The 27,808-nt window shown below is 44.1% G+C and overlaps 1 protein-coding gene across 4 annotated transcripts in view; it reads right to left on the bottom strand.

The window, feature by feature from the left end:
• Positions 1 to 27,534, bottom strand: part of CDKL1 (cyclin dependent kinase like 1) — a 47,949-nt gene extending 20,415 nt beyond the window's left edge. The window contains exons 1-3 of one of the 4 annotated variants that reach the window (XM_070420038.1): positions 27,428 to 27,534; positions 26,613 to 26,896; positions 6,784 to 6,905 (exon numbers count right to left, since the gene is read on the bottom strand). In XM_070420038.1, coding sequence (XP_070276139.1) covers positions 6,784 to 6,905; positions 26,613 to 26,780 — 290 coding nt within the window. In that variant the 5' untranslated portion in view covers positions 26,781 to 26,896; positions 27,428 to 27,534. Of the gene's footprint in view, positions 1 to 6,783; positions 6,906 to 26,612; positions 27,377 to 27,427 lie in introns of those variants that run through there. The other 3 variants (XM_070420031.1, XM_070420047.1, XM_070420021.1) reach the window with 3 other exon arrangements.
• Positions 27,535 to 27,808: the final 274 nt, after the last annotated feature.

Below are 27,808 nucleotides of genomic sequence, written 5' to 3'. Positions count from 1 at the left end.
TCAGCCAAGGTGGGAGGGGCCTGGCAAGGTGTGTCTTCATTCCTTGGGTAGCCCATGGGGGTCTCCAGTCAGTTGCCTCACCGAGAGCTACGACTTCCTCTGAAGCCCACTGGGCTGTCACCCAGCTCAGCAGAGGTGCCCTTCTGGGGAGGGTGGACTGGGACCCACCTCCCACCAGCAGGACGCGTGGAGGAGCAGTACACCCCTGAGTCCTCCACCGGTGTGACCTCACTACATGCTTCCTGCCTGCTTGGGAATGTTGTTTCACACCCAGGCACCTAAGGGGGTCCCAACTGTTTTACTCCAAGGGGAGATGAGGATCGGGATGGGCGATAGGAATGTCTGTAATCGAGATTTCTGTGTGTTATCTCTTTAAAGGATTGGCGATGGATGGGCTTGGCCAAAATAAGTAGGTAAACCCAGAAAGAGGAAGGCAGGAGATCCAGGCAGTAGCAGATCCAACTGTAGGGAAATGCAGTGGGATTCCAAGGATGAGAGCAAAGGGAAGTCCCAGGAGGACAACTGGGTAACAGGCTTCGCACACAAGCCAGGCAGAGAGAGAACGAAATTCTAACAGCAGGATGTCACCAAAAAAAAAAAAAAAAAAAAAAGGAATGAGTGAATCATCTGATATGATTATCTTGTGGAAAAGTATGTTGAGAGGCTATAGAAAGAGTGAGAAAAGTTAGCAATAGGGTTAAAGAATATTAAGCAAATTTAAAAAGCAAGGCAAATATTAATTTGCAGAAAAAGTACGAAAGGAGACCCTAGTATGGTATAATGCTCAGCTATAGTAATATTTACATAAGCATAATAATAGAAACAGTGACTATTGAATTAATAAAATTTAATGTAACTTTTTTTGGAGAATAGAAAAGAGAAACAGAGGGGACAATGGTGTAAGAAAGTGAAATTTTCCTCTGTCATGAGATGAGAGAAATGATGAAGAAAGAACATGGACCTCTTTCAGCATTCTCAATATCAGCTGTTCCCGCTTCTGCTTTTCTAACATTTGTGACATTACAAGACGCCAAACGATCAAAGCTTCATTTCTACACAAGACTACAACACAGTTAGGGGAGAAAGGGCTGGCCAAGCTCCTGCAGAAACAATATGTTCTTAGGAATTTATCTTATAGAACTATTTATGCAAGTGGTTGGTCAATGCAGAGAACTAGAAACAATCTAAATATTTACCAATGAGGGATTAAATAAAGAAACCATGGTATGTTTGCACAATGAAATTCTATATAGCCACTTTATTTTATTTTTTTGCCACTTTAAAAATATAGAAGTAAATATGTATAAATAGGGGGACAGCTCCAAAATATACTTCAAAAATCCAGAATAGTATGTAGAGTATAATCTATTTAAATATATATTCATAAAATAATTAAAAATAATTTTTCAGCCCTGGCTGGTGTTGCTAAGTGGTTAGAGCATTGGCCATCCCATCGAAGGGTCAAGGGTCCTATTCCCAGTCAAGGGCATGTACCTAGGTTGCAGGTTCAATCCCCGGTCCCAGTTAGGGCGCATGTGGGAGGCAACCAGTCAATGTGTCTCTCTCACATCGATGTTTCTCTCTCCCTCTCTTGCCCTTCCTCCCTCCCTTTCCCTCTAAAAATCAATGGAAAAAATATCCTTGGGTGAGGATTAACAAAAAAACAACAAAATAACAACAATTTTTCAAACTGATGAAATTTCTTTTTATACATTACTGTGGTGCTAGGACAGTGATGGCGAACCTTTTGAGCTCAGCGTGTCAGCATTTTGAAAAACCCTAATTTAACTCTGGTGCCATGTCACATATAGAAATTTTTTGATATTTGCAACCATAGTAAAACAAAGACTTATATTTTTGATATTTATTTTATATATTTAAATGCCATTAACAAAGAAAAATCAACCAAAAAAATGAGTTCGTGTGTCACCTCTGACAATCGTGTCATAGGTTCGCCATCACTGTGCAGCTAGAAACATTTTTATAACCAACAATATGTCACTTTCAATTTAAAAAGAGAGAGAGATTTTTATGGTTCTACAAAGTTTGGGAATTCCATTGTCAGAAACTGAAAACTTGTACTGACAATCTTTACCCACCACATGTTCTTTGAACAAACTACACTGGAGTCAGAGGAGGAACTGGTGGTAATGGAAAGAATCAGTGAAGTACTGTGTCTGGCTGCACTTATAGTGGGGCAGGAAAATAAAGAGAGAACACCTAAACTAGTCATTTATGAAACTTTGAGTTATGAGAGACCAATAGTTTATCTATACTAATAAAAAGGTAATATGCTAATTAGAACGGACATCTTCTGGACGTCATTCCGGACAAAGCCATGGTGGCGGGGCCGAGGCAGAGGCGGTTAGGGGGATCAGGCCGGTAGGGGAAAGCAGTTAGGGAGATCAGGCCAGCAGGGGAGAGCAGTTAGGGGTATCAGGCTGGCAGGGGAGAGCAGTTAGGGGGATTAGGCCGGCAGGCAGGGGAGTGGTTAGGAGCCAGCGGTCCTGGATTTTGAGAGGGATGTCTGACTGCTGATTTAGGCCCGATCCTGCAGCAGGGATCGGGCCTAAACTGGCAGTCGGACATCCCTCAAGGGGTCCTGGATTGGAGAGCGTGCAGGCTGACCTGAAGGACCCCCCCGCCCCTGCACAAATTTCATGCACTGGGCCTCTAGTATAATAATAAGTATAAAGCATTTTAAGACCTACAGAAGATAAGCAATGGTAAGATGCTTGTAAGAGGGCAAATGTGAACAACAGAACCACAGCACTGGAAATTATAATAGAAACATATTTGTGTCAGTGTAGCAGATACCTATCTTGTGGCATAAATTGGCTCATCAGTATCAACATGAATCTGAATCTTCTCCAAAAGCTTTCCAAAGGAGAAGTTACAAACCTGTTAATAAGGAGCTGAATTCATGTCCACTTCAGATTCAAAGTAGAAATAAGTCTTTGAGCCTGATTTGACAAGAATTATTTTAAATAAGAAAACATTGCCATGGTAATAAATGAACATGGAGAAAATACTTTTAAAAACACAAATAAAATGAAAAATACCTTTATCAATCATAACTCAGAGATAATCACTACTAAAATTTATATATTAATTATTTTCTTTTTTCTACCTATATATAAGATCTATCAAAATGAAATATGTATTTTTATGTTAGCATTTTTTTCACTTTGCAACTACTTATGAACATCTTTTGTCAATGTCTGTTTTTTTTTGGTTTTTGTTTTTAATATATTTTATTGATTTTTTTACAGAGAGGAAGGGAGAGAGGTAGAGAGTTAGAAACATCGATGAGAGAGAAACATCGATCAGCTGCCTCCTACACATCTCCTACTGGGGATGTGCCCGCAACCGAGGTACATGCCCTTGACCGGAATCGAACCTGGGACCTTTCAGTCCGCAGGCCGACGCTCTATCCACTGAGCCAAACCGGTTTCGGCCAATGTCTGTTTTAACTATAAGCATGATTATTAGTAGCTCCACTGTATTCCACTGTAAAGACATACCATAATTTACTTAACCAACTCTCTATCAGTGGACATTTCTGTTGTTTACAATTTTTCATTATAAACAATACTTTTACAATCTTAACACATACACTCAATTATTTTCTTCTGGTAAATTATTAGAAGTAAAACTGTTCAGTCTAAGATTGTGTCTTTAAGGCTTTTCTTTCTTTCTCTCTCTCTCTCTCTTTTTTTTTTTTTTTGGTGTTTTTGTTGTTGTTTTGTTAATCCTTGCCAGAGGATATTTTTTTCCCATTAAATTTTAGAGAGAGTGGAAGGGAGAAGGAGAGAGAGAGAAACATTGATATGAGAGAGACACATTGATTGGTTGCCTCCAGTAAGCGCTCTCTCTCTCCTCCCTCCCTCCCTTCCTCTCTCTCCAAAATCAATCAATAAATTTTTTTTAAAAAAAGATAGCTATCACAAAGGAGGCCATATTTGAGCTGTATCTGAAGGACAAGCAGGAATTTGCTAGACAAAGGAGAGGAGGTAGGGCAACCCCAGCTGAGAAAACAGCACATCCTAAAACACTGGCTCTCAACCTTCTGGCCCTTTAAATACAGTTCCTCATGTTGTGACCCAACCATAAAATTATTTTCGTTGCTACTTCATAACTGTAATGTTGCTACTGTTATTAATCATAATGTAAATATCTGATAAGCAGGATGGTCTAAGGCGACCCCTGTGAACGGGTCGTTCGACCGCCAAAGGGATCGCGACCCACAGGTTGAGAACTGCTGTCCTAAAGCCTAGAATGCAAATGATTCCATGGAGTGGGAAACAGGTGGGAACGGGGTGATCCAGTAGAGTGACCATAGTGATCACAGGACGTCCTTGCAGTAAGTGTGCAAACCGAAGGAGGCCCCTACCTGGCCCAAGGCAGGGCAAACTCCAGCATTAGCACATTCCCCCTGCTGATGTTATGTGACAGATCAAATATGAATCCAAGGGAGAACCCAAGTCTTCTGACTTCTAGGATATGAGACCATCAGTGGGTAGCATTATAGAGCTGGAAGTTCCCTTAAACTTGACCTGGCACTGAACTCTCATTTTTCCAGGTGGGGACACCTGTAGGCAACTTCATCCTACAGATGATAAAGACCCACTTTTACTGGGATGTGCTTACAAATAACCCACTTCCATAGTAAAACATTTTTATATGTCCTGGAATATATATAACATATTTTAGCCAGTGGAGTTAAGAAAAAAAAAACTGCTTTCAAAACTCTAATCGATCCTTGTCCTGTCCTTGTTTTCTTCTCAAACTACATGCCAAAAAAGAACTGACTCCCTATTGCTTTCAACCCCCCACAAATCAGTGTTTCCAAGTGACTCAATCTAACATAATTAATCAAACTCCCTGCAACACCTCCCTTGTACCAACCACATAGCCACGAGTAACTTATACTAATAAGTTTCATTGAAGTGTCACTTCCAAGCTGTCCAAAGAGTAAATATCAACATACTAAAGGTTTCTCCCTTGAATACATTTCTCCACATCAATGACTTTCTGAAGGGATGTGTGTGTTTTCTTGGCGCTCGCTGGTTGTGTAAATTAACATGAAAAGCCTATGCCATGGTCACTAACAGACTGTAAGCCACTTTAATCCCATGTGCCTGGAGGTCATGCTAGATAATATAGAACCACCATTATATGGCAGAGCAAGCTCTTGGCCTAGGCTCGAAAGCACTGTTAAAAGAGCCCCAGCCTCCAGCTGCTGAGTGAATGTGACCGGGATGAGGGGACATTCCACCACTCTGTATACTGTCCCCAGCCAAAGTTGGGCTCCCTAGAACAAGGCAAAAGGAGAGGTGGACTATTCTTTCCTGCTTAACTTCTCTTAAATCTCCTCACCGTTCAATCCAAAGGCCACCTCCTCCACGAAGTCTTCCTTGACTGACCTGCTTTGAATCATATCTCCCAGGGCCTGCTCATTATTCTACCCTCTCCTTTTGGCTACAGTGATTGCATCAACTGAGATGAACCAATCAGAGTCTTCCACTGGACTTTATATGCAGATACTTCCTTCTTCTAGAATGTCCTTTCTTCTAGAATGGCTACATAGGTTGATAAAAGCCTGTGGTCATGCTTTCTATCATATTCTTCCCTTCCTAACTCTGTCTATCCCCCCCCACCCCGCCCCACACACACATCTTCCAAAATTCACCTTATAAGGAGACTTGTGTACAAAGTAGAATGAAAACAACACAAAGAAGAGCCGAGAGAGAACAGCCACCACCTATGGTGCTCTACCCTAAGACATCTGCTGAGGAGTGGGTGGGAGCCAAAATTCAGCCTCTATTCTATTCACCCAGGTAAGGGCTACCCTCCACCCTTGAAAGGGAGCCCCCCTTTTTTTTCAAAGGAAGTATCTGCCTGCTCCCTAAGCCTTCTCATGCACACATAAGAGTTGCATATGCTAGAGAGATGTGGTAAGATCAGCAAAGCCTTTTAAGTCATCCCCAATCCTTCCTACTTACAGCTACCAACACATTCCTTTTTCACCCACACTTGCTTCAGCTGGGTTTTTGACACTTGTAACCAAAGAAGTCCTGACTGAGACAGCAGAACAGACACCCAGATTGCTTTGGATGCAGCAACACATTTGTTTGTTTATTTCCTCACCCAAGGATATTTTTCCATTGATTTTTAGAGAGAGTGGAAGAGAGAGAGGGGGATAGACAGAGAGAAATATCAATGTGAGAGAAACACATCGATTAGTTGCCTCCTACATGCGCCCAGACCAGGGCTCGGGCTGGGGAGGAGCCTGCAACCAAGCTATGTGCCCTTGACCGGAATCGAACCCGGGACCCTTGAGTCTGCAGGCCAATGCTCTATCCACTGAGCCAAACCGGCCAGGGCAACGCATTTGTTTTAGCCGTTAACTTCCTAATAGCCATTTTCTTTGGGATCTTCTTTCCAATCTCCAAGTCCTCAGACTTCCTGAATCAGGCACAGAATAACTAATACCCTCCCTTTTCTTTCTTAGAGACTCAGATAGTTTATATGCGGAGATAATGTACCAAAGAAATCAAGTTCAACCTGATAATGCTGTGGTTGCTTTCTTCATGACAATGATTAGATAGGCTCTCTTTTCTAACCTTTTTGGTAACGCCTCCTCTGTGGACCCCAGCAGCAGGGTATGCTGTCCAGACACTGGCTGTTTGTGCCTAACCTGAAAAAGGGTCATTGCTAATTTCTCCTCACAGATCCTGCTGTGTTTCATTGCGTTTTGTTTGTAAGGGATGGATCGCTCACCCTCGTTGGTATCTGTCCAGCTCGTGCAGAACCGTGCGGTCGCAGTACTCAAACACCAGGTGCAGCCTCCGCTTCCGCCGGAAGACTTCGATCAGGTTCACGAGGTTGGGATGCTTGAGTTGCTGAAAACAGGAAGGACAAGGCGCCAAATGTGAGGTGTGGGAGACAGCGTTCTCTAGTTCGGACCCAGTAAAAAGAGAGCTGCGCGTCCTTTAGGAAGTTTTTGTCTTGGTTGAAGTAACCTGTAAACAGTATTACCTTACTTCTCTTCATGAGCCGTTTGCTAGTAGCTTGTATGTGAAAAGCGATTATAGCCCAGGTGGTTGGTGGAGGCAAAGAGAGATATGAGAAGGCTGGGAAAGGAAGGAGAGTGAAAAGGGAGAGATGGTTTAGTCAATACAAACTCATCCTCTAAGGCTCAGATGAAATGGCCCGTCCTAAGGAGGTCTCCCCTGCCACCCAGGGCTCCGTGCCCCAGCATGGCTGCTAGCTCCCCTGAAGTATGTGTCCTTCAGAACCTGTTGTATTTACTAAGTAATTACAGAGTAAAAATTCCTCAGTTGATTGTTTATGTCTCTGCTGTCAATAGATATAACAGATACATTCCACAGAATGTAAGGACCATGATATCAGGGTCTGTGTTCTCTTGTTTACTCAAAATGATGTTGTTGGACCCCCAGCACACGGCCTCGGCAATTATTTGTGGATGAATAGATAAATCACGCTTCCTAAGCTGATGAAACATTTTAAGACAGGAAAACGAGGAAGACTTCAATCTGATGTGCCTGAAGGTGTGTGTCTAGAACATGGACCAGGGCGGAGGCCAGACAGATGGCGAGAAAGGCACTGTTCAGAGATATTCTTTGTGATTAGAATAGTCAGATGTGGTGAGGGACTGGAGGTGAGGGAGGGGGAAGAGGAAGTCATCAAGAATGACTAAAGGTTTGTATCGTGGGGCAGATGGCGGGGTCAGCAGTGGGAGAGGGAATGGTTTCTTTGGGGAAGAAATGACTATCTTTGGCATGTTGTATTATTATTCATTAATTATTGCAGTATTTTCTATAAGAACAACTGTAAACTTACTTTATCCCACCCCTGTGTTTGAGCATGCTGGGTGGTGGTGAGTCTTATGGAAAGAAATATAGTAGGTAGGGAACATAATAGGGGTTGCAATTTAAAACATGGTGATCAGAGAAGAACTCACTGAAAAGGTAACAAATGGAAAAAAAGTCTAGAGAAGGTGAAGGTCATGAGGATTTCCAGAAAATTGTTCTAGGCAGAAAGAACTGCCATTCCAAAGGCTCTTCTGTGGGATCCTGCCTGGAATGTTTGCAGAACAGCAAGGAGGTCCGCGTTCGCTGCCTCTCGCATGCTGCTTCCCCTCCTTCAGTGCATCCTTTAATTTAGCCATTGCTGCAGCTTCCAGCTTTGCCCAGATGTAGCCGGCAGCCCTCACCTCAGCTGTACTCTGTGCCTTGGCTTTCTGCCCCAGGGCTGCTGGGTGCTGGGATATGGGATGCTGGCGGGTTGGCTGTACCATGCAGGAGGGAGAACTCCGTGGGGCGAACCCTTGACCAATGGGGGACAGGAAGTGGTGGGTAAGTCCTCTGGTCCTCAGGCTCCTTGCAGAGACCTGGCAGGAGGAGCCCCTTTGCCCCTGCGCTGGCTTTTCCTCCTTCCCTATCTCTCTCTCTCCGATCCCTGGTATCACTCCTGCTCCCTGGTATCACTTCCCAAAACAAGCTACTAACAGAGTCGCTTGTCTGAGACTGCTTTCTGGGAGGTGTCCAGGCTGAGAGAGTTGGTACTAGAAGTGGCCCAGGCTGGCAGATCTTCAGAAAGGGATCTGGAACTGGATCAATCCCCAGGCAGATGGCCAGGCCCCCACAGCTGGTGGCAAGTGGGGCGACAGGAAGCTCCGGGGAGCAGCAACAACACAATGACTGAGACTTCCATCAGTCCTGCTTTTGAATGTGGTGCAGATTGCCTTGTGCATTAGCAGTGGCACGTGACTAATATGGGGCAAAGATAATTACAGGGATTATCGAATGACTGGCTTTTGTTAACACCTTTAGGTCAGTTGAGAAAAGAAAAGAGAAAATGATAGATAGGTTCCGGTTAGCCATCCATCAACTGTGGGAGTCAGAAGGCCTCTGTGGCAGCCCTGACCAACCGGGTGGTGCAGTTGGTTGGAGCATTGTCCCATACATGTTTCAGGTTCAATCTCCAGCCAGGGTGCATGTAGGAGGCAATGGTGTCAATGTTTCTCTCTCTTTGTCTCTCTGTCTCTGTCTCTCTTCCTCTCTCTCTCTAAAATCCATAAGAAACATATCCTTGGGTGAGGATTAAAAAAAATAAAAGGCCTCTATGACAGTATTTAAAGAGACATTTATCTCCCGTAGATGCAGGATAGATTGTGCTAAAAGCAGGCTCAGGACTTAACATGTATACAAAAGCAACGATGCACAGTCTCAACAGATCTCTTATGCTAAAGTCAGGGCTCTGGCGAGAAAAGCGAGGGACGCAGAGGTCTGGGATGGGGACATTTAGGGGATGAGTCTGAGAATCTCAAACCCTCAAATTTCTCAGAGCGCTCTGAGCTGGGAGAAGCAGCCTCTTATACCTTTGCCACATGAAGGCCTGAAAATACCTCAGTGAGGCAGGTGGCTCCTGACTGGATCCCCACCTCCTCCCAGGGCCCACAGACCTCTAACTAGGATGAGGCTATAACAGTGCCTCAGCAGGCAATATGGTTCCTGCTCCAGGAGGAAATAACTGTCCTTGAGAATTACAAGACCTGGCTCCTACGTACCAGCAGGAAACAGAAGTCTGCTGGGCCATGCGGTGGAGAAATATAAGGCTGGAAAAGGGGGGGTTCACTGGCCGGGGAGCACTGTCCCGTGACCTGGGTCTTAATTCCTGACAAGGACACCTGGTAACTCCCTAAGAGAGACTGAGCACCTGACCATGGGCCATCAGGTGATTCTGTGACCCAGAGCCGCCCTGTGAGCTGGGTAATAGAGACACGCCGTCATAAGGCTGTGAGGATGCACCAGTAATAATCCACCAAACCATGAAAAGTATACATGTGTGATCGGACTCCAGGAGGTCCGGGGGGAAACAAGCAAGTTACAAAAAGGGGTGGCTCATTCTCCTGTCATCTACTTTGTTGCACTGTCACCCCTCCTTCAATTGACATGTATGTATGGTTCCATGGGAGTTTACAACTAATGGAGGAGAAAAACCCAAGACCAGCTCCCAGATGGATCGGCTCATTATGCTGTCACTAGGTCTGCCACCACCAAAGCCCCCTGGGCGGCGGCCTTGCAGGACAGTGATGAAAGGGAATCCTCCCACTGAGCAGAGCCTCAAGCAGTGCACAGAGCGAGCACAGAGCTTGAGTGTCTGTGGGCTTCACTGATGCTGAGGAGGCCTTGGGCATCCAAGCAGAGGGTGTCTTCTCTGGAGGGTGCCAGCCTGCTCTGTCCTTGGCCAGCCCAGGGCTTCTGTAACCGATCCATGCACAGGGTGCCACGGCTGCAGGGGTGGTGGCGACAGTTGGCCCTGCAGCACCGGCTCCCTTTCTCCCCAAGGCTGACCTGGCTGCTGCTGCTGCTGAGGACATAACCTGCCAGTAACAAAACCTGACGCTTGGGGACTGACATGCTCTGTCCTTGAAGGAGACCAGCTGCCCGTGGAAGGGCTGTGATTGTCCTTACTGGAATAGATACTAATTCTTGCAAGGGGTTTGCCTGTCCTGCCTGCCCCACAATCACGAGCTTAGAGGATGTTTGCTTTACCACCATGGGAGTCCACACAACATCAGACCAACGGGCCCATTTTCCTGTGAAGGAGGCATGACAATTAGCACACAGCCATGGAATCCATCGGTTCTACTAAACACCTCGTCACCTACAACCAGCCGCCTAAGGGAATGATGGAGGCTGTACCCCAGCCTTCGAGGACACATGCATTGAACCAGCGGCCACCACATGGGGCTATGTCTTCATTTCAGTAGGGAATCTGTGGGTCTGGGATCCAGGAGCAGAAGTGGGACTCTCTCATCACCCCTCCTGGTGATCCACTTAGAGAAAGCGTGCTTTCTATCCCCCATATTCTCCCAAATTTTCAGGGCAGGAAACCCAAATGTTCATTAATACATGAGTAGTTAAATAAATAATATAGGACTTTATAGTACATTCAAATGATAAAATAGTATGTAGCTATTAAAAAGAATAAGGTATATCTATATGTGCTGACTTGGAAAGACGTCCAAGGTATATTGTGTTTTTTTAAAAAAATATATTTTATTGCATTTTTACAGAGAGGAAGGGAGAGGGATAGAGAGTTAGAAACATTGATGAGAGAGTAACATCGAGTCAGCTGCCTCCTGCACACCCCTTACTGGGGATGTGCCCGCAACCCAGGTACATGCCCTTGACCAGAATCGAACCTGGGACCCTTCAGTCCGCAGGCCGATGCTCTATACCAGCCGTGGGCAAACTACGGCCCGCGGGCCGGATCCAGCCCGTTTGAAATGAATAAAACTAAAAAAAAAAAAAAAAAGACCGTACCCTTTTATGTAATGATGTTTACTTTGAATTTATATTAGTTCACACAAACACTCCATCCATGCTTTTGTTCCGGCCCTCCGGTCCAGTTTAAGAACCCATTGTGGCCCTCGAGTCAAAAAGTTTGCCCACCCCTGCTCTATACACTGAGCCAAACCAGTTAGGGCCAAGGTATATTGTTAAATGTAAAAAGGAACTCACAGAACAGTAGATTCAATACGCCAGCATTTGTGTCTGTTTTTAAAAAGGAAATATACTAATATGTCTTTGTATAAGCACAGCAGTCCTCTGGAATGACATATGAGAGACTGTGGGTGGGAGGAAGGGAACGAGAATGGAAAGTGAAGGACAAGGTGGGTTTCCTTTTTCACTTTACATTCTTCTGTACCTTCAGGTTTTTCTTACGTAAGCATATATTACTTTATCATACAAATGTCTTTTAAATGACTTGCATAGCTCTCTTCACTGTACTGTCAAACCAAGGTAGATATTTTGAAGTTAGCTTCAGGGAACTAGTTAATACATCAGCTGTGGGGAAGGAAAAGCTATTTTCATTATTTAAAAAGCTATGTAATTATTACCACCATCCCCAGCCTAGAGGGAAATATTCCACACCCATCATTACGGTGTTGCTGAGGAATCATTCTTTAACTCTTTGGGTAAAAAAAAAAGAAAAGTGCCTTGATCCCACATTTCCTCCAAATGCCAAGCACCCCCATGGTAGGCACCCTTGCTGAGTTTTGTTTCAGGGACGACTAGAGAAGTTAAGTGTGTGACGGACGGAGAGGAGGGGTCCTGAAAAGGCTGGAACCATGGGTGGGAAGGTGGGGGCGGGGAAGCTGAAGTTATGTTTGCTGTGGACAACATGGACGGGACAGAATGTACCAGGCTGGTCCTCTGGCCAGAGACCCAGGCTGTGATCTCTTCTGGATGCCTTTCTAGACCCAGCACAGGCTAAGAATGTGCACAGTGGATGCTTGATCTGTGTTCTTGTGATTAATGAAGTACATGAAAAGTACCAGAAAAGAAGCAATAGTACAAATGTGATCAAAATGAACATGAACAATGACCCGGCCAAAAATGAATGCAGCAATGTACTGATAGTTATAAAAGAAGTTATTTGTTTGGTTTTGACATATGGTTGATAGCTTCAGTTGATTTAGAAACTCACCTTTCGTTATTCTAACCTAAAAAAGAAATGGAGTTCAAAGATTTTTCAACCAGGCAATTTTACCCAATAGCATTTTTACTACAGGGCTTTTAAAGTTGATAAGTAATAAAGAAGGTTAATAATTAGCAAGAAAATATGCCCATTGAAAGCAAATTTGTGGCCTAACACATGAATCCTGCCAAATAAAAAGGTGAATTAAAACATTAAAAAAATTTAAAGTGAAAGACACAAGTCTGGCCCATTTAAAAAATTTTCCATTCTGTATAAAAAGTACTCCCTTCCGGTTTGACTATTCTATAATAACTATACAGGGTGGGCTAATGTAGGCTTACAGTTGTAAACACACAAAACACAGAGTTTATTCTTGTAGTAGTAGTTATTAAGTATCGCATTATTTTCCTTACGGACAACTGTAAACCTACTTTTGCCCACCCTGTATGTAACGGTTGTCTGCCTATAAATTCAATTTGCTGGAAATAAAAATAATTTAAGTGGTTAAAGAAAAGCAATAGCAACTTTTTTTTTTTTTAATCAGTGTGTATTATAAAATCACTTATCCTGCCTCCTCCGGCTCTGTGGTATTTTATTTTCTAGAGTCTGAGGTGTGTGGCATGGTGTGTGGAGGAGCATTTAGGGCAGATAGTATGCGCTTAATCCCCTGACAAACTGGGTGCCTTTAAGAAGGTAATGAACCAGCTTGTTGATTTCTGCTTCTTTTGTTCTTGAAATATTTGTGTGGCAGCTTTATTACTTAGGAGTTCACTACACAGCAGGAATACAATCTTTCTAGATAAACACGTTATGAGCTAAGGCAAAAAAAATCTTCTAATAAACAAACAAAACAGTGAGTTACTATTTGCAGTGAGTATGCTATCTTGTAAAAATGAAATTAAACAGGTCTCCACTTGTTGGACAAATACGTAGAGATGATGATACGGGGCCTGTTTGGTTTCTATCATCGTGGGCAGGGGCAGGCTCTGCTTCCTCTTCCACGCTGCTGACAACCCGTTTCCACAAACTGCCAGCACCTCTCTATGTGCTAGCAATGGACGGCGAATGGAGCTGCCATTCTCTAATGACATCTGCGTGGCGTGGAAGCTGTATAATCTGAAGGCCCAACACTAAGCCTGCAGGCCAACCACTGTCTGCAGATGTGTTCTGTTTGGCTTGAATGGTGTGTATTTTATTTTTTTAATTGACTTGTCAATGTTCTTATGTTTTTGTTTTTAATCCTCACCCGAGGGTATTTATCCATTGATCTAAAAAGAGAGTGGAAGAGAGAGGGAAAGACAGAGAGAAACATCGATGTGAGAGAAACACATCAATTGATTGCCTCCTGCACACGCCCTGACTGTGCCCCCGACCGGAATCGATCCTGGGAGCCTTTGGTCTGCAGGCCAACGCTTGATTTACTGAGCCAAACTGGCTAGGACGACTTGTCAATGTTTTAAAGTCAGATTTCATTATCACTGAAGTAAACTGGGCTCCTTGGAAAATGGCTGATTCCGGAGCTGGGCAGGATGAGCCTGAGGCATTTTGTTGTGCACATAATAAAGACGGACTAAAGGAATGACAGGCCTCTGTCAGGACAAAGGACCTGGGTCCTAGGAGCCCCAAGTGGTCAAATGTGTGCAATTTGAGAACAAAAAAGAATAATGACAGTGATGGTTTTTAACATGTTGAAAAAAACCCCACAAATTCACAGTGATAGTAGGAAATATATGTATGAGATGGGAGAGGGGTGCGAAGGAAAGCTCTTTTTTTTTTTAACTGAAAAATCATAACTAATGAATATAGAGAGAATTGTTGAAAGTCTCCATTTTATAATAACTCATTATAATTGATTGAGGCAAGGATCCTTGGGTGAAAGTTATTGGGGAACAAGTTTAGAATTATAACTCCACAGGTTACTTATTAATTATAAAGGAGAAATGTTTCTTTACAATTGAGGAATATGGCAGACCCACCTTAACTATGAGATTAAAACTGAAAGCACCGATTGTGGGAGCATGCACTTCCTGAGGAGAACTAGTGTAATGGACACATCCTCACTCATGCAGCATCCCACTGAAAACATGGATCCTGCATCACATCATGTGGGAACAGTCAGACAACCTTCGCTGAGGCACATTCTGCAAAACTATTGGCCTAGCTAGATGCTTCAAAAATGCCGTATCATGAAAGACCAAAAAAGAATTTAAAAGTTGGGGAACTCTTTTAGATTAAAGGTATACTAAAGAGACATGGCAACTAAATGCAATGTATTGTCATTGATTAGATCCTGGATTATATAGTTAGTTAGTTAGTTAGTTAGTTAAATAACTATTATTGAGACAATATGAGAAATTTGAGCACAACCGTAATACTATTATTGTGTCAAAGATGTGACACAATACTATTATTGTGTCAAAAATTTATTGAGTGTAGAAATCATATTGTAGTTATATAGAAAAATCCCCTTGTTCTAGGAGAGTTATACTCCATACTTAGGAAAATGATTCGGCCAAAAAGGTGTGTGTGTGTGTGTCTGTGTGACTGGCAGAGACAGAAAGGAAATGAAGACGTCTAACAGCCAACTAATGAGTCTAGATAAGCATATGGAGGTGCTCATTGTCTTATTCTTCCCACTTCTTTATATTTTGAAAATGTTTTCAAAAAACAAAAATTTGTGGGGATAAACCAAGGAGATTTTACATAAAATTCTGATTTCTGGATTTTTAAAGAGCGACTGAAAATCTAGCCCCCTCGGCTTGCAGTCTATGGAGCTGAGCCATGGCTGCCCACTCTACATGAGACATGCAGTCTCCGGCTTGCCCCAGTCCCCACCTCTCCATCTTGTCTTACGGTCAGCCTGTTTCTTTCATTTATGTGATCAGTGGGGTTTGTAATCTCATATAAGCCATAACAGAGAATGTTGAACAGAGCTAACACAACTTATAGAAATGTTACTAATTCATTTCAACCAGCCAACTAAACAATTTGAAGAGAGTGGAACTAGAAATTAGCACCAATTAGCAACAGCAGGATTAAATTCTTAAAGAAGTCACAGAATTTTCCATTGAGACTTTTATTGAGTTGGGAAATATTAGTAAACTAATATCGGGGGAAGCAAAAGCCTTTACAAATTGTGAAAGCTCTAATTAGATTCTAGTGCTGGGAGCTCTAATTAGATTCCCGTGGCACTCGGCTAGCATTCAGTGGAATGGGGCCCTGGCATGAGCACGTGGAATTCAGCACTTAACAAGTGCTTTTGATAACAGAGAACCTTGACAGTCATACTTCCCACTGCACGTCACCGTCACCTGGATGGTAAGTAGCCCAGAGGTATTTCTGGTCTGATCTTTGAAAGCAGTGAACCTCGTGAGGGAGACTGTGAGGTGCTTCACCTCCAATGCCTCCCTTGGGTACCAGCGCCCATGTTTAAATCCCACCTTTCTGCCTTCCCACCTCTGTGTTTCTCTCTCCTATGCTCTTGTTTTTTTAATCGCATTTATTGGGGTGACATTGGTTAATAATATTATATAGATTTCAGGTGTACAAGTCTATAATACATCATCTGTATATTGTATTGTGTGTTGAGCACCCCAAGTCATTTATTTATCCCCTCTTTATCCTCTTCTATTTCCCTTTCCCTCTGGTAATCACCATATTGTTGTCTGTGTCTATAAGTTTTGTTTGTTTTTTCTTAATCCCCTCAGTTTTTTCGCCCAGTCTCCCAAACCCCTCGCCTCTAACAGCTGTCAGTCTGTTCTCTGTATCTGAGTCTATTTCTATTTTGTTAGTTTATTTTCATTAGAGTCCACATATAAGTGAAATCATATGGTACTTGTCTTTCTCTGACTGGCTTATTTCACTTAGCATAATACTCTCTAGGTCCATTCATGCTGTTGCAGAAGGTAAGATTTCCTCTTTTTCTAAGGCCGAGTAGCATTCCATTGTGTACATGTACCACAGCTTTTCTTTAAAAAATATGTTTTTATTGATTTTAGAGAGAGAAGAAGGGAGAGGGAGCGAGTGAGAGAGAAACATTGATCAGCTACCTCCTGCATGCACTCCTACTGGGGATCAAACCCAAAACACAGGCATGTGCCCTGACCAGGAATTAAACCTGCGACCCTTCAGTGCACAGGACAATGCTCAAACAACTGAGCCACACTAACCAGGTCTGTACCACAGCTTTTTATCCACTCATCTACTGATAGACACTTGGGCTGCTTCCAAATCATGGCTATTGTAAATAACACTGCGATGAACATAAGGGTGCACATATTCTTTCAAATTAACGTCGGGTTTCTTTGGATATAGACCCAGAAGTAGAATCGCTGAGTTATAGGCAGTACAATTTTTAATGTTTTGAGGTAACTCCATACCACTTTCTGCAGTGGCTGCACCAATTTACTGTTCTTTTTGACTCTATTTTCCTGCCTTTGCAGCTTTAAAGTAGGTATTTGGCCCAAAAGTACTCTGCTCCCCTCAGCAAAAAGTCAGCGAAGCAATGCCAAACAGAGACATAAATCACGGCGATAAGGTGGGCCGGGTTCCAGGAGGCACTGGAGCTTACCCAAGGTCACCCAACAGCTCTGAGCCAGACCAGAAAGTGCACCTCCTGACTATGGTTCCTATCCCTGTGCAGTCACACAGCCCACAGCCTTGCTGGAAGGATACAGAGAGTGAGGAGACAGTAGGAAAAAGGGGGTGCTCTGAACATCTGGTGGGTTATTACTATGCATGAGGACAAAGTACACACTCAACATTCTCACCTTCCCATACCCTAGGAATTGTCCTTTCATATTTGTCCTCCAAAGAAGTCTTTTTACATATACTTTCCTAATCACCTCCCAAAGAAATGTTAATACCACAAATATACTTTATGTCTGTATATGTTCTATTTGTATATCTGTGCGTTATAGAATACAAAAGTTAGACTTTTTTGCCTCCTGCTCCCCAGGATCAATGTTCTTCCTTGTGGGGGTGATGTGTGTGTGTGTGTGTGTGTGTGTGTGTGTGTGTGTGTGATGTGCCATTGAGTCAGCTCTGAGTCTGGGTGACCCTATGAATAGTGACGTCCACAATGTCTTGTCCTCAACAGCCCTACTCAGCCCTGGTACACCCATGCCTGTAGCTTCTTCTGTGAAGTCAATCCATCTCATATTTGATCTCTCTCGTTTCCTGCTGCCTTCTATTTTTCCCAGCATTATTGACCTTTCCAAAGAACCCTGCCTTCTCAAGATGTGCCTGGAGTAGAACAGCTTCAGTTTTGTCATTTTTGCCTCCAACAATGTTTTAGGCTTAATTTCCTCTATGACCCGCTTATTCATCTCTTTGGAAGTCCAGGGTATCTGTAGAGTTCTCCTCCAACATTCTATTTCAAATAAATCAATATTTTTCTATCAGCCTTCTTCACTGTTCAACTTTCACACTGTACAGAGTAATTGGGAATATGAGGGTGTGGATGATCTTAGCTTTGGTCTCTAATGACACATCTTTGCCCTTGGTGACTGTTCCTAATTCTTCCGCTGCTGCCCTCCGAGCCTCAGCCTTCTCTTGATTTCTTGCCTGCAGTCTCCATTTGAATTGATGACTGAACCACGGTAAGCCAAGTCTTTAACAATTTCAATGTCTTCATTGTGTAGTTCTAGTCATAATTTTTGTCTCTTGATGTTCAAATGCAGTCCTGCTTTGGCACCTTATTCTTTGACTTTCATCAGAAGACGTTTCAGATCATTGCTACTTTCTGCCAGTAGGTTGGTGTCATCTGCATATCTTAAGTGACACATGTGTGCTTTACTGTAAGGATAATGTTTTAAATGAACACTTTCCCCCCATGGTTATTCTTATCTTTGTTGCTAGCAAACCCTAACTTCTTACTTTCTAATATAATCTACATGGTTGTGGAATGACAGTTGGAAAGAACTACTATTCCAGTAAGAATCTGCACCCAGGCATCCATGGCAGCCATGAGTCCCACAGCTAAGGCCCTGATGGAGCCCACAGCTAAGGCCCTGATGGAGCCCACAGCTAAGGCCCTGATGGAGCCCACAGCTAAGGCCCGGATGGAGCCCACAGCTAAGGCCCGGATGGAGCCCACAGCTAAGGCCCGGATGGAGCCCACAGCTAAGGCCCAGATGGAGCCCACAGCTAAGGTCCGGATGGAGCCCACAGCTAAGGCCCTGATGGAGCCCACAGCTAAGGCCCGGATGGAGCCCACAGCTAAGGCCCGGATGGAGCCCACAGCTAAGGCCCTGATGGAGCCCACAGCTAAGGCCCTGATGGAGCCCACAGCTAAGGCCCGGATGGAGCCCACAGCTAAGGCCCGGATGGAGCAAGGGCAGGATAAACCCTGAGGACCAGTCATTGGGAGACTTCAGAGTGTGGTGTTCACTGTAACGTGATGGTTCTGATGTGTGGAAGCAGCAGGGAGTGGACTTGGGGACAGATAAAACAGTGTCTGCATTTCAGCTCACTAACCAGGAGGACATGGCAAATCATTAACCATCACAAACCCATTTGTGAAATGGGATAACAATGCCATCTAAGGTTGTCTAAGTATAATTTGTGCATCCTAGGTCAGGCTACAGGGCACTTTGCTCAAGTCTACTGGGTGGCCAATAGCAATATGTGACTCCTTCTCATTTTTCTTCTCTTCTGGAGGGTGGGTTGTCACAGATAATGTCCTAGCCGCTGCTTTCAGCCCTCAATTGATGTTGGTCTGACCTAACCTAAGGCCCCTTCTGCTGAAGGTCTGCCCAGACACCTCATAGGGGCACTGTCCTGTCTTCAACTCCTCTAGGAGCATATACTCTTCTCATCACTGCTGGCTGGAATTCTTTGCTTCTTCTTCCAATAGTTCTACCATTTTCATCCCACAGAGAGAATACTCAGCATCATAGAGGCTTGGGACCTTAGTAACACAATTATCCTTGGTTGGTTGGTTTGTGTTTATTTTGCAACACACAGCTATTTTCTTGTTGGACACGTAGTTATTCCCAGGATGCTGGGTTGGGTTCAGGTACAGTTACCTGCTTTATGTAGAAACAGTGCTCACTTCCCATCACAGGGCCTGTGATGACTTCAGCCTATCATGCCAGACTTCTTGACTTAAGGTGATTTTCTTTCAGGGACTTTGTCTCCCTCCAAAATCTGGTTTCTGTCATGACTACCCCACCTCCCATGCAAAATATCTTTATATGCTTGAATCCCAGTTATGAAAAGGGGTTAAATTCGTTCCTGTAGGGTTCATAGGTTATATACAAATCAGAAGATTTCATACATGCTGGTGGAAGAAGTTCTACACCCATAGTTTGAAGATAGCTGTGGGTCTTGTTACATAAAGATTAAGGATAATGTCTGTGAAGAACCTAGCAACATTCCAAATAAAATAAGAGGTAGCCTGATCTCCCAGCTGGTCCATGAGTTGGTCTTTTATTGTGCTATTATAGCTATGTTTTTGGGTCATAGCTCAGGTTAATAACCTAATGTCATGGCCCCAGATATTCTCTCTCTCCAACACCATTGTTTTCTCTTTACTGGATTAATCCCATTGGCATACAAATATACTTATTTCTCCTGTATTAAAAACAACAGCAACAAAAATTCTCTTGCCCTCATATCCTTCTAAGTGCCTGTTGCCTGTTTTCTTAGCTTCCTTTTATAATAAAATCTCTTTAAAAAGTTGTTTATATTCTTGCCTCTACTTTACACCCCCCATTCTCTCTTGAACCCTCTTGATGAAGCTTTCGTTTCTACCACTCCCTGCACACCGCTCTTTTCAAGATCTCAGATGACCCTCACCTTTTCAAAGCCAATGCCTAATTCTAAGTCTCTACTAATGATGACCTTTGACACCATTGACATTCCCTCATTCTTTTTATGTTTGTTAATCCTCACCCAATGATGTTTTTTCCATTGAATTTTAGAGAGAATGGAAGGGATTGGAGAGGAAGAGAGAGAGAAAGAGAAACATTGATGTGAGAGAGACACATGGATTGGTTGAACCCACAACCCAGGTATGTGCCCTTAACCAGGAATTGAACTGGTGACCCCTCAGTGTAAGGGCTGATGCTCTAACCATTGAACACAATAGCTAGGGCCATTCCTTCATTCTTGAAACATTTTCTTCACTAAACTTTTAAGAACATTGTTCTTGGGATTTTCTGACCTTGTCAATCACCCCTTCTTGCCTCCCTTGCCGGTTCTTCCCTATCTTCCTGACGTCCAGATGCTGGAGCTCCAGGGCTCAGTCTTTGATATTGTGTCTGCATTCCCTATGGTGACCCAGTCTCATGGCTTTAATTACCATTGCTATGCTGATGTCTCCCAACTTAATATCCGCAACCTGGACTTACCCCTTAATGCCAGACATGCACATTAATTGCCCACTTCACAGTCTCCTTGGATTCACATCCCAAATGTAACATACAAAATAGAACTCTTGATTTCCTTCCCCCCAGATTTGTACTTCACTCTCCCTATCTCTTTGCTTTTCCAGTTACTCAGGTCAAGAACGTTGGAGTCATTCTTGGTTCTTCATCCAACCACCAGACTCCTATGTGCTTTTCTCTGAGAATAAATCTAGAGTATGACCACCACCACTCTACCACTCTGACCCCATGATTACTCCAAAATTCTTTTTTTTTTTTTTTTTTAAATATATTTTATTGATTTTTTACAGAGAGGAAGGGAGAGAGATAGAGAGTTAGAAACATCGATGACAGAGACATCGATCAGCTGCCTCCTGCACATCTCCTACCGGGATGTGCCCGCAACCCAGGTACATGCCCTTGACCGGAATCGAACCTGGGACCTTTCAGTCCGCAGGCCGACGCTCTATCCACTGAGCCAAACCGGTTTCGGCTACTCCAAAATTCTTTAAATGATCTTCCTGATTGTAGAGCTGGAGTAACCAGCAGCTAGAGGAATCCTTCTAGGATATAAGATATGCCCAGGCATCCCTCTACTCAAACACTCAAAGTAAAATCCACAGTCCCTACCATGGCCCACAAGGCCCTCGTTTCTGACCCCCTTACCTCTTTAATTTCATCTCCCATGACCCTCGTCATCCTTATTTACTCTGCTCCAGACACACTGATCTATTTGCTCCTCCTAGAACACACGAAAACATACATAGAACCATCACTCGATCCTGCTTTGGGGCCTTTGTACTTGTTCCCTCTGCCTGGAAGCTCATCTCCTGGATAGCTAATGAGTCATCCCTTCACATTTCCTTTTAGTCTCTATTTAAATATCATTATTTAGAAAGACTTTTCCTAACCACCCTAAATATCAAACAAGTCCCTCCATTACTCTTTCTCTCTTATCTTGTTTTATTTTTCACCACTTGACATATAATTGTTGGTTTACTGTCAGTCTTTCCTTCCCTATGAGAAAACGGGCCAAGAATAGTGCCTGGTACATGGCACTTGTTCTATAAAAACTTGCCAAATGAACATGTGCCAACTAGATTATGCACTGGTGTTTCATCAAAGCACTAACTCAAAATATTGAATTTTTCCCTTTTATTTTTCCACAGTGGAAAATGAGTTTGACAAACAAACAAACAAACAAACAAAACCTCAGACACAGAACACAGTATGGTGGTTACCAGAGGGGAAGAGAGGTGGGGAGAAGTTGAAGTGGGTAAAGGCGGTCAAATATATGGTGACAGGAAAGAGACTAAACTTTGGATTGTGAGCACACACTACAATATACAGATGATGTATTATAGAATTGTACACTTGAAACTTACATACACTTATTAACCAGTTTCACCCCAACAAATTTAATTTAAAAAAATAAAATGAGTTTGAGAAAGGGTAGAATAGTTGCTTTGAGCTCAGGTATTGCAGTATAATTTTATTACTGTCACTAGAAATGAATCTGTTCTTAGAGTAGAGTTATGAGTTGACTGATTTTAACTGGAGCAAATGTTAATTTTTTTATAAAGCCTAATTATCTAACCTAAATAAAATCTAATTCAAAATTAAAACATTAAAGGGTTGACTTCAGTAGGACCTTCTGGTGAAGAGTGGTTATATTTAGTTTAAGAAGCAGTTTATTAATACAAATACTAAATTTTTCTCATAAAAATGTATCACCCATTTTTATGGCACAAAATAATGCATTTGAAAGTGTTTCAAATTTTCAGAAAAAAATGTTTTCTAAAAATATTAGCAAAAACGCTTTCTAGATAATAAATATCATCCTCAAAAGCATTTAACGGATAGTGACATTTTCATATATGCTGTCACACCGAGAATTGGAAGCATTATAGATGTGCTACCTTAAAAATTACAAAGTCAATTGCTGGACAATTCCTTTCTACAGTCATATCTGCTTAGGAGGAAACAAATATTTCTGAGTTCAATAGCAACTATTGGGAGTGGCTTTAAATTGGTAAATGAACAGTTTTAAAAACAGACACCCAACGACTTCCCTGAGGATTGACACAGGCCAAATTCTATTACAGACTCCAAGACACCATTCAATTCTTTTGTACTATTATTTTGTTGTAGCGGATATAGATCCTATTGAGCAGGATATGACCTGATCTGGGGAATCTTTTTGTTCTGGACATAGTGCTTAGTTTCATGAGACTTAGGCTTCACAAAACAAATGATGTCGCCATTTTCATCAATGGATAATGAAGTGAGAAAAATAAGGGCAATGGTACACACTCACATCCACACAAATTGTACACATACTGTATACTCACACACACCAGAGAAATGAATGTACACATATACTCACACGCACCAGAGAAATGAATGTTCATAAATCTTATTTATAGTTGTCAATTTCTCTCTCTTGGGAAGACTGCTTTTTTCCTAAAAAAGACTGTGCTTTTCCTAGTTTTGTTTTGTTTTTTAAATACTAAAATGTCCTTTTATTTATGAAGTGACAGTGATAGTTGTTGGTAGTTGGTGTTTTAAAATGTTGACAACCTTGTCTTGTCAGGTGGTTCAGTTGGTTGTAGCATTGTTCTGTACACTAAAAGGCTGCAAGTTTGATTCCCGGTCAGGGCACATACCTAACTTCTGAGTTCGATCCCTAGTCGGGTTACTTATGGGAGGCAACTGATCGATGTCCCTCTCTCACATCTCTCTCTCTCTCTCCATCCACCCCCCACTTCCCCTCTCTCTCAAATAAACTGGAAAAAGAAACACATATCCTTGGCTGAGGATTAAAATGCAGACAGACAACCCTATCCCAATCTGTAAAAATAACAATAACAAAAAAAATTTTTTTGAAACATTACTGGTCCATGAAATCCAAATATCCACAAATGACAACTTTCTAAAACAAACAAAACAAAACAAACACTTGACTAGCTTCCCTTTTTTGTAGGAGAAAACCAAATCCTTAGCCTGGCTTTCAAAGTCCTCTACATCTGGTCTTGACCTATCCTTCTAGCTTTCCTTATCGTAATGGCAGCAGCCAGGTGATCAGCACCTGCCTGTCCTCACCTGCTTTGCTAAGGTCACTGGAGTACCTTCAGCCTTAGTCCTCCTGGCTCCTAGTTCCTAACCTCACCAGGGGTCATTTAAAGCCCTAGCTCTGTGAGGGATATTCAAAGAACACCTAGGAACTTAAACTCACTGAGCTGCAGCCTTCCCCTGGGCCCAGGGAACTGTGTTTTGCTCACAGCTTGATACTCCTCCTTCCCATGGGCACTTAAGCCCTGCCTTCAATTCCAGTTTAGATGAGACCCTAAAACACTTACCGCTCTCTCCTCTCTCTCACCAATTTCCTGTTCTCAGGGGCTGCAACACCTGCCCTGGAGTCAGGCTCCAATCCCCAAAGGCCGGCTGGGACCCAGGTGCAGCCACGTGCTAGCCATCACATCCCAGGGCCAGACCTGTGTTTCCAGGAAAATGCTCACACTCCCTCCCACTGGATACTGGCTTCCTTTCCGTCCCTTCTCTACCTGGTTTGTTAGCACCCAGCAGGCATCTTGGCCAAGCCTGGAGTTATTAACTGTGTCCCTCAATATACTGCTTCCCACTTACACACCTTCTCCTTGGATAGACTGTTTGCCCCAAACGCTTTCTTTCTCATTCCATGCTTCCCTAAGCATCTCAAAATCTAGCTTAAACATGCCTCCTAACGCTTTGTTTTCATTATTCAACAAATGCTTATAGGGTTCTTGCCAGGCATGGAGACACCAGGTGAATGGCATAGGCCTGCCCATTAAGAACCCAGTCACCCTGAGTGAGAGCCAAGAAGAAATTACTTCCCATCCACAAGTTAACGTCTGAAAGTGAGTACAACTTGATGTAAACATGTGTTAGGCACAATGGGGCTCTATAAGTAGTTACTGAGAAAATAAATGGAAAAAACGTGACTTTATTCAATATACCCTCAATTCACTTATTCAGCAAATATTTAGTAAATACCCATTATGTGTTAGGACTATCACAGAATTCTGAAGAGTTAGGGTTTAAAGGAACAGTCTCTACAGAAATCTAGTCCCATCGCCTCATACAGATAGGGGAGTCTACATCTGTGCACTTGGTTTTGGAGAGTGGGGTGCCACACACTTTGAAAGCAGACTCCTGCGCCCTACCCTTAGGGCACATCGATATTCAGTTATTCAAGGGAACACCTCTGACTCCCTAACTGGTTGGCAACACCTCCCTTTCCCAAGAGCTTATTTTCTAAACCCTTTTTGTAAAACCCAGCAAGAAGACTTACTGGAGGCCTACTAAACGCCAAGTAGTTGATACAGAGATACAGAGGCGAGGTCCCCATTCTGGAGGAACTCAGTTAATTAAGGGAGCCACACCTGTAAACACCATATTGCTAAAGAGAGGGGAGAGATTTCAGAGGCATCACAGGTGATCTTCAGAGTCAGGAAAAGACTCTCCACTAGAAAGAAATGTTCCTTTTCTTTGGAGTAAAGGAACCCTTTGAAATGCAATCATCGCCTTCTCCTCTAGGAAAGCCTGGGAAAGTGAAAAACTGTCCACTGGCCCAAGAGAATGGGGAGAACCCCTCCCTGTGTAGGGAGGGTGGGGAAGGGCAGAGGGGCCCAGACGGTGAACACTTCTGGTCTCACCCCTCCGAGGGGAGCACTTCCGGAAGAGGGGTGATTGGAAGTGTTTTCTCAGAACAGACAACATCCAGGTAAAGAACATTCTAAACCGAAAGAAGCAAGTGTTCCCAGTACCCACTCACTCTATTTTATCCAAAGTCTGCTGCTGCTGCCCATTTGGGATCCTTATCCAGAGATAACCCCACATACTCAATTCGTGGGGGAAAGAAGAGTTTTCTTAGAGAGGCCTGGAGAAATGGAGAAGCAGGAAAAAGAGAAAATCCCGAGTGTTCCATCATCTCCCCCAAAGTTGCTCTTTCCTTGTCATAGAGTCAGTCCACATGTCAGCACACAGGCGTTAACCATTTAAAACCAGGTTAGCCACCACCACACTCATTACATGTCACGGTTTACCTTGCAGTATGGGTTCATCTCCACAGAAATTCAGAGAAGCATCTTTACATTAGAGGGAAAAAATAGTTTTAGCTTGTAATAAACAACGCCCCCTCTCCCATTTGAAATCATGGTCTCCCAGGGTTCACGAATAAACATTTCAAAAGTGATCATCCCACTTTTTTGAGAAGAATCCTTCTTCTCAAGGCAGGACAACATGATGCTCAGCAGTAGATAAATGTGAGGGGTAAGGAGAACCTGTCAGCTTCCTGACAATTTGAAAACAGGTGAATGATCAATTCTCTTCATGCACTAAGACCCTCAACAGAAGTCAGCCTGGGAGTGTAAAAGCCATGAATGCTAACAATGCGGTAAGTTCTTGTGCTCTCTATCACAGCTGATGGCCCTTGAAGGACCAGCTCTATAGGTGACATGGGAGAGAAGCTACTGGGAAGGAAAATAAAATAGCCCACAGCATCTCTGAAAGTGATACCACCTTGCCCACCTCTGCTTTCTAGCTCCAACTTATATAACTGGTGCCTTGTGCACAGACGTCCCATTTGTGTCAAAAGGCCATGAAGGAAGGAGATGTAACCACATCGCAAGGCCTCCGATTTTTTTTTTTTTTTTTATCCCTGAAAATTCACTTGAAAGAACCCATTACCTTGAGCATGCGGATTTCGCGAAGGGCGATTTTCTTGATGACCGGGTCATCTTCTGATTCCAGAAACCTCTTGATGGCCACAACCTGGCCCGTGTCCCTGCTTCTGCATTTGAAAACAACGCCGTAGGATCCTTCACCAATTTTCCCAATTTTTTCATACTTCTCCATCACAGAGGAATGAACCTTCTTAAAGTGGGTCTTCACATAGTTTGCAAGTGTCGCTTAAAGAAGACTGGCGCCCACGGACTGCCCCGGGGCCCCCTCCGGACGCTCCTGTGCGGGACCTGGAGGAACAAGGCACCTGATCGCGGGTTAGGACCTGACAGCTTTGAGGCCGCGCCCCTCGGCAGTGGCCACGTGCCCGAAGGACAGCCCAGGGTCGGGTAACCCACTCTTCTCTGACATATGCCCTGCGAGTGACAATGGAACCCCGCACCCTAAAACGAGCCGAGTTGTAAGAGAATCTATCTTTTTCGTGTTATAGTTCATCCGATCTAAGACACACGAGCTGGCTAAGGGCTTCCCCCGGTTCTAATTTCGGGTCTGATTTCCCTGCCGCAAGAAGACACCGCCCGGCTCCTGGAGGGGGCGGCGGCGAGTCCGGGAGGAGGGGAGACCCGCCGGGAGGGGCGCGGGCCTGGAGCTCCAGAACCGAGGGCCACGCCGACCCGCCGCGCGCGGGGCCCCCGCTGCCGACCCGCGGTCGCAGGAAGATGCTCTGCCCGCCCTCCCGCGCCTCGAGCGGCACCACGTGGCGGCCAAGCCCGCCCGGCCCGGTCCGGCCCGGCCCGCTCCTCCTTCCGACCCTGACTCACGCGCTGCGGCTGCCGGGCCTGGCCCTGCTCCCACCTCGCGACTGCAGCCCGGCTCTGCTCCCGGCTGGGTCCCTATGGGAACTGGTCCCCGCCCCCGGCTGGCCTGGGCGGGGCCGCCGCGCCTGGCTTCCCTGCTGCACCCGCCGAGGTCCCTGCAGCGGAGAAGGGCCCTGGTGGGTGGTCCTCGGGCCCCTGAAGGAGCTGCCCCCACCGTGGACTGGGGCCCTGCACTGACGTCCCTCTGCCGGCGAGAAGGCCTGCAAGATTGCAAACTCCAGCCGGAGGGGAAATGCAGCCGGAGCAGAGTCTGCGGGAAGACGCCTGCGCCAGGAGTCCTCCCCCCATCCTCCTACCCGCCACCCCACTTCATGCATCAAGGGC

This window comes from Myotis yumanensis, unplaced genomic scaffold, assembly GCF_028538775.1.
Source record: "Myotis yumanensis isolate MYYU_CA2020_CCGP unplaced genomic scaffold, mMyoYum1.0.hap1 SCAF_1, whole genome shotgun sequence".
Lineage (NCBI taxonomy): Eukaryota > Metazoa > Chordata > Mammalia > Chiroptera > Vespertilionidae > Myotis > Myotis yumanensis.
The sequence above is the reverse complement of the archived record's forward strand: the minus strand, read 5'-3'. Positions and strand labels throughout refer to the sequence as shown.